This window comes from Solanum dulcamara, chromosome 11 (assembly GCF_947179165.1).
Source record: "Solanum dulcamara chromosome 11, daSolDulc1.2, whole genome shotgun sequence".
Lineage (NCBI taxonomy): Eukaryota > Viridiplantae > Streptophyta > Magnoliopsida > Solanales > Solanaceae > Solanum > Solanum dulcamara.
In genome coordinates this window covers 51,269,158-51,281,314 of record NC_077247.1, presented here as the reverse complement: position 1 = coordinate 51,281,314, position 12,157 = coordinate 51,269,158, and the positions used below count along the sequence as shown (strand labels likewise).

At 34.2% G+C, this 12,157-nt stretch overlaps 1 protein-coding gene across 1 annotated transcript; it reads right to left on the bottom strand.

The window, feature by feature from the left end:
- Positions 1-1,007: 1,007 nt before the first annotated feature.
- Positions 1,008-10,954, bottom strand: LOC129875278 (ABC transporter G family member 31-like). Its single transcript, XM_055950730.1, has 24 exons — positions 10,663-10,954; positions 10,357-10,477; positions 10,135-10,223; positions 9,735-9,819; positions 9,073-9,235; positions 8,039-8,115; positions 7,786-7,930; positions 7,213-7,514; positions 6,865-7,146; positions 6,401-6,717; positions 6,158-6,318; positions 5,989-6,092; positions 5,743-5,899; positions 5,590-5,652; positions 5,415-5,515; positions 5,006-5,338; positions 4,597-4,887; positions 4,442-4,525; positions 4,095-4,228; positions 3,759-3,986; positions 2,523-2,694; positions 2,297-2,384; positions 1,739-1,905; positions 1,008-1,410 (listed from the first exon to the last, which is right to left on the bottom strand). Exons 1-24 carry the CDS (start codon positions 10,935-10,937, stop codon positions 1,144-1,146), a joined length of 4,206 nt encoding a protein of 1,401 aa, XP_055806705.1. The 5' UTR covers positions 10,938-10,954; the 3' UTR covers positions 1,008-1,143.
- Positions 10,955-12,157: the final 1,203 nt, after the last annotated feature.

Sequence of the window (12,157 nt, the reverse complement as noted above, 5' to 3'; positions counted from 1 at the left end):
GTACTTTATGTATAATAAATTTATTTATTTTATGTGAATTCAAAAAATATGATACATAACTTAGTAAGATATAATGATTTTGATGTAATCAAAATTATCTTTATTCAATCTCAAAACACTTTTTACATTAATAAAAATTAATTTACCGATTAAATAATGTCTTTACAAAATAATAATATTTTATGATCTCTCCTATATTAATTTAGTAAGGTTTTACGGTAGATTGTTTTCCTATTGACTTTTGATGTTAGTATCTACAAATAAAGTCATCCAACCTATTAAGTGTTTAGGCCATCAATATCATACAATCTACTTAAATAAATTTCACAAAAATAGTATTATATTTGATCCTAGATGATTCTTTCATCCCGTTAGTTAATTATGAAACTTATTACCAAATAACAAGGTAATGTATCATTCAAATATATTGTGTGGGTATTTGGCACATGAAATAAAACCAAACTGGGAGAAAGTTTCTTTTCCCATTTAGTTTCACGAATGTTAATCGCTGCACTCTTCTATGAATTCGTGTAAAAATCTTTTATTTCTCTCTTGTGATAATCTTATAATTCAATCAGTCAAATAAAATAATATGTTTCTATATTCAGAAAATGATTAAAAAAATATCCTTAAACTATGCAAAATTGAACAAAAAATCCCTTAATTAATAGTTTGATTTAAAAGTGCCGCAGCCATCAATAATTTGGTTCAAAAAATAACTCTATTGTTATTTAATGAGTCAAAAAAGAGTTGCATTCTCTAACTATTAATATAAACCACCAAACAATTTGATTCAAGGTACTTATTCTCTATCTTTCTTCATAAAGCACAAGTTTTTCAAGGTTACTCTTGACCGAATGTAACTCCATTTTCTTGTTAGCAGACCAACCCTATCCAGGAAAACTTCTAAATGCCATTTCTTGCCTATTAAAGCGAAGAAAAAGAAAGTTCCTCTAGCATTTGGGAACTATATTGAGCACTGGAAAACAGCAAGACCATTAAGGTCTAATATATATTATCACTAAAACCTGTTTTCCTTGACAACATATTCAAATCTGGATCCAAAACTATTGTCAAACAAGCACATTTTGAAATTAAAAGTACATTTGGTTCAATGAAGGATAATAGTTTTAAAACAGCTCTTCATCTTTTTTGGAAGTTAAGATGCCTGACTGATGCTGCAAAGACAGAGAAAAAGAGCAAGCAGAATCCAGCAAGTATAACAGCAGACCACCAAATCATCCCAGGACCAAATCCAAGACTGACTTCCAAGTAGTCTTTTACAGTTCCATCAAATCCAGGTCCTGTAATTCTTGTTTCCACATCACCAAGTTGAGAGCTAATGATGCCACGGAGCGTCCATGCAACAGGGTTGATGTAGTAGAACCATATCCACCATCCTGGGATACTCTAATGACAGGAAAAAATGGCATTTATGAAGACCAATAGTCATAAAAAGCTGTCTAGGGCAACTTGATGAGCATTTAGTTATAAAGGAGCAGCAACAGTGAGATACAACAGAAATCACGAAATAGAGTCCAACTTCCAATTATTTGCAGATTTCGTAACTTTACATATAGTGGTCCTCTACATGAAATGTTTCTTTATTTTCATTCTTCTTTAAGGGAATTGTTCGTGTTTTGGTTGACCACTGCAAATTTTATCTCAAGCAATCTAGTTCAACAAAAACACGACAATCACAATTTTGACGAGTGATGAGGGAAGTAAAAATACTTACAGGTTTTGGAACTAGGAAACCAGACATGAGGCTCCACAATGAAATGATAGCTGATGAAATGATGGCAGCCAAATGTTGAGTTGGTGTAAGACCAACAACCATCATCCCAGAAAAGGTGAAATACATGAATGTAAGAAACATGAAGAGAATGTAGAGGAAAAATTTGCCTGCAAGATATCCAATAATACATAAGTGAGTCAATGAGCCCACCGACTTCAAAAGCAAGGAATACAATAGCTGTTACAGGTGCAGTTCATGGAAAAGGCTCATGATAGTGCAATCAATTTATGAATAAAACTCAAAATCCGCAACACCAGCAAATTATAAATTGAAAGTTAAGGACATAAATACACCAGCAGAGAATATATAAATTCAAATGATTTTGTCACGTTTCCTAGAAAGGGCAGAAAGTTCCCTGTATATGTTGTACATATTTATAGTTTTACAAAATAAACAAACATAAGAAGTGTTTATCATACCCACAACTGAAGAAGTATAAGAGCAATGACAACACATAATTGATCATAAAGAACCACGACCACTGAAATAATAACATACCCGCTGCCCTTTCAAAGTTGATCATGAAATATGTAATGACGCTGTATAATAAGGTCTGGATCATGACATATGGAATCTCAATTATACCCTGATAGACCAAAAAAGAAAAAGTTCATCAGAAGTCATCAATACATATATCAGATCTTTTTGACAATCAGCAAAATCATAAGTTTATAGTTTTTTGCTAGTAAAATTAATTTCGAAAGGTGTCTGTGAATATGCAAACCTGAGCTGCTGCATATGGTAGAGGGGAGTACATTCCTGCAGCTTTTTCCCTATAGAAGATGGTTCTTTCAATGGAAACAACCGGCTGTACAGAAGAAGCATTATTGAGCCCCAGAAACAAGACTGAAGCATAAAGAGCGGCCATTACCACAAACAAGTTTTGTGTTGAGTCCCTGTCAAATCATTTCAAGCACAATATTTTAACGGTTTGGGCAAAAACAATTATCAAGATCCATAGCCATTACTCCAAATTTAAAAGGCAGAAATAAAGGGAAGAAACATGAAGAAGCCAGCTGAAGCTCTTCTATTGTATTTTCTTTATAGTGAAAAGATACCTTCTTAAACAGTAGGACTCATTACATAAGTTTCGCAAGCCATCTTATCTGGATACTGCTATATTCTCTAACTATTAATATAAACCACCAAGCAATTTGGTTCAAGGTGCTTATTCTCTATCTTTCTTCATAAAGCACAAGTTTTTTCAAGGTTACTCTTGGTTGAACCTAACTCCATTTTCTTATTAGCAGACCAACCCTATCCAGCAAAACTTCTAAATGCCATTTCTTGCCATCACATCCATCTTCAAGACGATATAGCTATAAAGATGCACGTTTTAGTGGGAAAAGATTTTTCTAGGTGCATAGTGTACATTCTTCTACAAAGAACCCAGTATGGTCCAATCCAACGATCCTGTTTAAGCTATCCTCTTGTTTAACTACAATCACCATTACTCGACGATGGATTTGAATTATACAGATTTTGAAGTTTGCTAGCTTCAAAATAAGCTGTGCTGTTTTAAGCCATAGATCGATGCATAAAACAACGCTTAAAATAAGAACAGAAAGTTATACCAGAAGAATTTTTTATGTTCTTAATATTTGTTTCTAGCTTTTTTGGCAAAGCATCTCCTTATGTCCAAATACAACGCTAATATACACTGTGCTCAAACAGTTGTGCTCCACTATTGAATTGTTAAGATGTGAAAGTCACACTAATTTGTTTAATGCTTTCCTTCAGCTGTTATTTGAATCATCCTCTGCATTCTTACCATTTTCAGGAAGTTATTGTACTTTAAAATGTAGACCTGATGCATGGTATAAAGCCATATACTTTGTCATCAAATAGAGAAATGACAAGTGAATTCACACAGAGAAACTAGAACAACTCTCTAGTAGTTTTCTATAGATATCTCATAAATGATATGTTAGCTATAGATATCTCATAAAGGATATGTTACCTTTTTGAACCAACATCCCAAAATATGGAACCAAGAATCAATGCACACATTGTTGTGAAGAACAACCTCATAAAATTATATGATGGACTTCTCCAGTATACGAGATTATGCTTCCACAGGCAGATCTTAAACTGAGAAACTGCAACTTGACTATATTTGGAAGTGAAGCCCATAGGTTCTGAGTTTTCAGGTGGGACACTCAGACGCTTAATTAAGGCTTCAACTTGCCTATGTTAAAAAAAATAGAACATAAACACAAGATTGTCAAAAGGCAAAAAAAATGAAAGACAAATATATAATAAATTTCAGGAATTGAAACAAGTCCACCAAAATCACCTGTACTGTTCAGAATTTTTGTATATTGTTGCAAAATCTTTTCCTATTTTCGCTTCAGCAGCTGATGTACTTATCTCAAGCATCCAGGTTGCAGGATTGTAACCACTAGGAATTTGGGTAATCCCGTGAATACCCTGCAAAATATAACCAGAAAGCAGTGCTAAACAAATGAATCATCTCAAAATGGAGATTGCATTTAACAAAATTCACATTCAAGTCAGCAACATACATTATAAGAAGCTTCTGGTCAATTTTAAGCGCATACATTCTACACATTATGAACATTGTATACTTCGGAATAGTAGAAACAACCATATTGAAACAGCAATGGACAGCCAAGTTCCTACCTGAAAATAGTTAATCATAATTTGCGACTTTTCCCCAAGCTTTCCTCCATATATCAGTTGTCCCCCGCGTTTCATTAGAAGAAGCTAAAAATTGTAACATCACATTAGCACAACTCATGCCTTTTTTCTATTTGAGAAAAGTTGTGGTATTTTACCTCGTCAAATGCTTCAAAAATTTCAATACTGGGCTGGTGAATTGTGCAGACCACTGTTCGTCCAGTATCTACTGTATTACGAACAGTTCGCATTACAATGGCTGCAGCTCGTGCATCAAGACCAGATGTAGGTTCATCCATAAAAATTATTGATGGGTTTGCCACAAGTTCTACTGCAATTGTCAAACGTTTTCTTTGTTCAGTTGATAAGCCAGAACTGCCAGGCAAGCCAACCAGAGCATGCCTTAGAGAGTCAAGTTCCACTAACTCCATGACTTCTTCAACAAACTCCTGTAAATAAGAAAGTCAAAAGGGGTTCTGAGTTTTAACCAAACAGATCAATCACAATACTATGAAGTTAAATAATAGGAACATAAAAATGAAACGAAAAGGCATGATCTCTCCTAACCTGTCTTTGTTTTTCATTCACTTCTTTGGGGAGCCGGAGATAAGAAGAAAACCACAGCGATTCAAAAACTGTCACTTGAGGAGAATGTATATCATTCTGTTCAACATATCCTGAAATTCTTGCAAAAGTCTCTTGTTGTTTTGGGTAGCCTGATATCCTAATATCACCCTCTATATGTCCAGAAGTCTTCCTACCAGCTAGGCAATCCATCAATGTGGTTTTTCCCGCTCCACTTGAACCAACCAAGGCAGTAAGAATGCCAGGTGAGAATACTCCACTTACATTTGACAGTAGCTGCAACTTTTTATCAGGTATTCCTTCTGAACTCATTCCCTGAGAAAGGATATATGTTTCCATCTTGAAATACAATTCATCATTCAAAATAAACGAAATTATCCCTTGTGGATACCTTTGGCATGTCAACAAAGTAGTTGACATTATGGAAAGTCATCGTCAGTGGTTGGAAAGGGAAAATTATTCCTTTCTTTCTAGTCCCCCCTTGTCCAGGTCCTGCACAAATGATTATGATAAATAGATCATCGATTCACAATCCAAAAATCCAAGAGAGAGGATTATGAGTTTACCATCAGCAACTGAATTTACACCACTGGAATCAGCTGGGATATATGCCTGAGATTTTCTTATTGCTGCAGGAGTAAAACGATAAATGACTCCAGTAGATATTGGAATCAATATGATGACGACTCTAATTTCTGTAACAGGAGCTTGTAACTTACGTTTGAGGAAAGCCAAGGCTACAGTGAGAATAATGTTGAAAAGCAAAGCATAGAGCAATAGAACTCCTATTCCAAGCCAGTACCAGCAACCAGATGTTGGTAGGCTATGGGATTGCAGAATACCGTAACCAAGGGTAAGATTTCCACTTGTTGTCTTCTACAAAATGTAAATTTAAATTTATATAAAGACAACTGCTTATTCTCTATAAATAACTATCCAGGTTTCATATGCTAGATAAGCCACACCTCCATCCATCGTGTGGCAGTAAATTCATTAACTGAAATAGCTTGCTGTGCGTAGGACAATGGTGACACCCAAAAGGCCCATACCCACCACGGCTTGATCATTTCTGTAAAAAAGGAACCTCTTTCAATATGACATTCTATTTATAATGATAGAAAGCTACAAGCTCACCTTTTGGCAAGATAAAACCACCCAGTAAAAATGTGATTAGTAGAGCAGCTGATCCAAATGTATTTGCGATAATTATATCTCGTGAAATAGCAGCTATTGACCGAAAGAGACCCATCCCCATTTGGTGTACTGAAAATAGTAAAAACATGTAACGGAAAAATCTGCGAAAAAGATGAAGGCGGTGTAAGCAAAATATAACCAATAAAATATGTATGTGTGATGTCAACAGAACACTGTATATACCTCCCAGCACCAGGTGCAAAACCTACAGTCCAATATACAACACAAGACCATACAGCAGCTTCAATTATGGAGTAAGGTAACTGCAGAATCCAACTACTGAAGGACCACGCCCACGCAGGATAGAAGAAATTATCTCTTTGCTTATAGAATACTGGGAGCCGAAATATTAAGAGAGGGAGTTCTGATTTTCCATTGAACATGATATGCACCAACCCGAAAAATAAGCAAGATAGGTACAAGTTCCCATTCACCAGATCCATGGGATGTGACCGTGTTCTTAGAAACAGTGTGCATGTTACAAATCCCATAAATGCAACCTGTAACATAAATGAGAGAGGTTCCACTCACATGAGTTATAGGAGATAGGAAAACTTGTATCTAAGGTAAAAAGGGTCAAGTAAACTGAGACAAATAGAAGTAAGTGAAGTAGTTTGGGATAAAGAAAAAAAACTACATTAGAATACCTGACATGTTTTGAAGATGTATAGAAATCTATTCCTACTCATTAGAAGCATTTCTCTTGAAAAACAACCCTTAAGGAGCTCCAACCTGGACTCAGCAAACTTTGTCATAGATAAAGCCAAATGATGGCTCTTGGATCTATCATATGGAGCCGAAAGAGATGACTTTAGATCCTGACAATATATGGAATTTCTAAAAGCTTCAGCAATTGCCTCAACAGGAATGAACTCATATGGTCTGGAAGTATCAGACCAGTATTGTGCCTGATCTTTTCTGGAGGTAACCTATAAAAAGACATTAATTAAGTACCAAGTCCAATTCTGGGATATAAAGTATCATAATGAAAGTACCTCTTGAAGAAAATCAGCAACACCCTTACGAGATGGCAATTGAAGCCCTAATGACTCAAAAAATGGAATAACATCTGCTCGAGGTCCATGGTAAACAACATATCCCTCAGATAGTAACACCAGATCATCAAATAACTCAAAAGTCTCTGGTGCAGGTTGAAGAAGAGCCATCATCACAGTTCCTTCCATTAAATTAACATAATTTCTTATGCACTTGACTATTTGGAAAGTTGTAGAACTGTCAAGTCCGGTAGAAATTTCATCCATGAATAGTGTTTTCCTGGGACCAACAATCATTTCTCCTGCAGATGGGAAATATTAGCATGCAAAATCTAGAACTTAAATTCCACGAAGCATGTCACTGCCCCCATCAGAAAAACTTCCAAAAATAAGATATTTCAAGGAAAATCACCAAACTATTTATTCGACTACGGCTATCAAATGCTACTCAAGCATTGTGATTGTTTCTGGGTTGTTGTTGTTGTGTGTGTGTGTGTGAGTGAGTGAGTGACTGAGAGAGAGAGATACATGCACACTCACAAAATATATGTAAAGAGAGAGAGAGAGAGTGACCTGTGGTAACTCTCTTCCTTTGTCCACCTGAAACTCCTCTCATCATGTCATTACCAACAATTGTATCTGAACATATATCAAGACCAAGAACTTTCAAGACATATTCTGTGGATACATTGTGCTTTGTACCACCAACAGAAGATGCCTGAATGTTTTGATTTGTTTCATCAATATTCAACATGAAAACAACCCAAAAAAGTTATGACATGTCATTTTAGAGTGCATTAAAAAGTAAGGATGATCATAATGAAACCTTCATATATGCATCTATCTCAGACTTTGGCCGTATCTTTCTTTCCTTCTCTAAATGATCAAGGTCTTTCATATAGTCTGCAGAAGAATAATATATAACAAGCCAAGATCAGGAAAGAAAACATGCTATGTCTGATATGCCTTGACTGGCTTAAATAAGAGGCAACAAACAATTTGCACTTGCTATCTTCAGAAAAATTTATACTCCCAGAGTTTCAGGACGAGACAACCTATGGCTCTTGATGAAAGGCACCATTCTTATTAAGAAAAATGTTGAGACTTTTTTCTAATCAATTTTAACTTATTTTGGTGGCAATTTGAAATCAGTTTTGGTTGCAACGAATTGGTTTTCAATTTTAATGATTTGTTTGGGATCTGGCATGAATTTCAATCGGCAGCACCAAATTGATCAAGTTGCCAATTTGGTTTTAGTGAAAAGAATCCCCCGATAAGTGCCACCATTTGCTCATTTGTTAGATGTGAAAATAGACTGGAAGTGAGATTTGAGCCAGTGGAGATGCACAAGTATGTTGCAGGGATTACTTAATAAGTGCCGGAAAAAAGCTTATTAGTGGAAACTCCCTTGCAAGACGTAAAGACAACCACCATAGACTAAATGTTTAGTGAAGGCATACTGAGGTTATAGAATTATGCAGCATACCGAAGTAGCTTAGAAGAAGGTTCGTACATAGGGAGGCATAGTTTCAAATAGCTTGAGCTAATATCATAATGGTTAAGTTCAAATGTAATTTGGAATTGATTCGTATCGAGAATTGCTAAGTCCATTATGTTAATTGTATTAGTGTCAGAGACCACATGGTTACTATAAATTAAAGTAAAGAATTAATTGGAGAGTATGAGGTTATTACATGGTTCAACCAGCTACATTATGTGTATGGCATAGAAAAGGCTTTGAAAACAAGTAAATAATAAATGGTTGTGCACATTGATAAGTATACTTGACAGAGAAAAATGATTTTATGTGAAATACTAATTAATCCATTAAGGAGTAGAAGAGAAGTTATGACAAGTTACCTCCAAAACCATGACTTGCACCTTGGCATCTTGCTGCGAAATCGAAAGTTTCTCTTGCAGTTAGCTCTGCGATATGATTATCTATCTGACTTATGTAAGCACAAGTAGTTTGTACACAAAATTCATCCTCCTTATGTCCATTATACGTAATATTGCCTGTTCGCTGAAACCAAATAAAATTGTGTTATTTTTCTAAATTTTTCGCTCCAAACGTGAAAAAAGTTATCTCAAGTTCTGAAAAATTGGTTCAAAACAGGTCTGAAGCTGTTTTTTCAAGCGAAAAAAATTCTCTCACAAAACTTCAATATTTTTTCAAGTGAAATGCATGTTGAAACACAATAAATATCCTTTTTCAACTTAACTCCAAATACTACTCTCTTTTTTTAACTATATACTCAATTCGTGTCCAAACGCTTACTAAATCTCCAGTCCCTTCAGCCCAAAACGCAGCATTTCATTAATATTTACTCGAAATGCAGTGCAGATTGAGATAAACCTTATCTTCTAATAGATCACTTCATTTAAAGTAGTGATCTTCAATTAATGTATTATATGTATATGAGTGTATGTGCTTTCATACGACTCAACTTCAGTTAAGGAACAATTAAACTGATTTTGGGTTATATAAGGAACGAGTAATTAATGCACCCGGTATTACTGACCTTCAGTCCATTGTCAAGCTTTCCAGAAAGAGCTAAAAGCAATGTGGATTTACCAGAACCTGGAGGTCCTAGAAGCAGAGTCATCCTATTGATATCAATAGCAATACAAACAAAGATTAATTAATAGGATCCATTGTATTGTTGCAATCAACAATAATTTATAACTAGTGGCAAACGAACAATGTAAATTTACAACAAAAAAAAATTTACAAGCTGCAAATGCCTGTTGAATACATGAAACAGTTTGTAAATTTTTTTATGAACCAGACACATGAATGTGGTCCGCGGTCAGGTAAACCGGCATATATAAAAGGTAATACGTACCAATTTTAGTGCTGGTCGCGTAGGATGACTGACTTTGCAACGTAACATACATGTAATGTGAGAATAAAAAGATTACCTTCCAGGTTTTACAATGCCAGTGACATTGTTCAAAATTGTAAGGGAATGTCTCCTTGGTTTGAATATCCTTAGTCCATCTAATATATTCTGCATTTCATGAAACAGACACAGAGGATATATTTATCAAACTGCATTTCAATCAAAGGTGATCGATCAACAATAACAGATCATACTCGTCATAGCAACAATCATCAAATTAAATTAAATAGTTATTAATTACCTCGATGACATCATAACCAAAATTCAATAATGTAGGCAATGCTCTGGAACCTACTTTCACATTTGTTGAGATGGTTATATTTTCGTATCGCACTTCAACTTTTGGAATCTCCAATCCAACCCTACATTTAAAAAGACAACTTTTTCTCGATTAGTTGGCCAAAATCATTAACTATAAACCAAGATATAGATTCTTGGGTCTTAAACTATACGAGTTACTTGAATTCAAATTGTCTGTGTGAGCTAGTTCACATTGTCGAGGGTCAAGTAAAAAAAGTTTTTCTAAGTGAGTCCATTTTTATCGTACCTATCAAGGCGCTGTTTGACGTCGTAGAGAAGCTTGAAATTATCTTGTTCTGAAGTAGCAAGTGCATTGTTGACAAGAAGCTGTCGAGTGAATCGATCAAGCTTTCTAACATCGACAGTATCCGTGCGTTTTAACAAAGCCAAGTTTGTACGCTTCTCGGACGGCAGTTTCTCTAAAGCTGCCCACATCAACTCATCTTCGTCTGAATCTGCATTAGACTGCCACCCAAAATTACTATACGATTCGAAATACTCACTCCCATTTGAAGATGACATTTTCAAAACACCAAAAAACGATACGACTTCTATCTTGTTTACAAAGGAACTCTCTCTATATATATATATTATGTATACACACAGCTAAGACTTACTAAATCTTAAAGAAATTTTTTGGTTGGTAACAAAATCATACTTGGTGTCACATGATGTCATTGATGACAAAAAATGCATTCACTTTTATTTGTCTTACCACATAATTTATTTCTTATTAATGCTTTGATTGGTTCCAACTCATTTCCAAACGTTACATTGACTTGTAATAAATATGTTCCTCTTACTTCGGAAAACATGTTTGCACTTTAATTGTGTATTATTTAAATACATTCCACAGTCAGTTAAATTTTTCTTACCATAAAATGCCTCAAGTAAGTGTTATAGATATAACTATAGTGTGTACTATTTTCCTTGTAAAATAGACGATACATGTTAAATTAAAAAATATAAATAAAATATTAAACTAATAAGAAAGTTCAAAATAGTTCATTATCTTTGGGTTAAGATTCAAAGTCATTCTTGAATTTTTACATGAAACGCTAATGTTTAATCGTCTTTTTATATATTTGGTAGAACTAATAACTCCAAAAGGTGAGAAAAGAATATTTTATTCTATTTAGTAGAAATATTATTATAGCTAAAATCGAGAGGTTCATCGCGTCGAATTCACATGCAATAGTATAAAAAAAAATTCTTGCAACGTCATATGTTAAGTTATTCTTAGTTTAGCTAAAATAATTTTTCTATTGAATAGAACATGATGTTCTTCTTCTCACCTTTTTTCGTATGGAGTTATTATTTCTATTAAAAATATATAAAAAGACGATTGAATATTCCATATATAAAATTATGGATGAAGTCAATGTTAAAAATATGCAAAAGTTTGGGTGAGGACCAAAAGTGCTCTAATATTACAAACATGAGGGACTATTATAATTCAAACTTTGAATCTTAACCGAAAGATAAAACACTATTTTGAGATTTTTCTCTTCTTCGCACTAATAATTTGGTAAAAACTACTTTATTTATTTCGTTTTCTACTTGCTTAAAGTATTAATTTAGCATAATTGACAACCAAAAAAAATGTGATGTGTCTTATTATTTATAATCTTTTTATCTATTGTAAAAATCATGCATGATTATTAATCAGTTTAAAAATATACCCTATGCTCGTAGCCTTTAATTTAATTAAAAATAAAAATTCAAGAAAAGAAAATTAAAGA

Coding starts and splice junctions, on each gene's coding strand:
- LOC129875278 (XM_055950730.1), bottom strand. CDS start 10,937: ATGTCATCTTCAAATGGGAGTGAGTATTTCGAATCGTATAGTAATTTT. Junction 8,116..9,072: donor TGCAAGTCATGGTTTTGGAG/GTAACTTGTCAT, acceptor ATTCTTCTGCAG/ACTATATGAAAGACCTTGAT. Junction 5,516..5,589: donor TGTAAATTCAGTTGCTGATG/GTAAACTCATAA, acceptor TCATTTGTGCAG/GACCTGGACAAGGGGGGACT.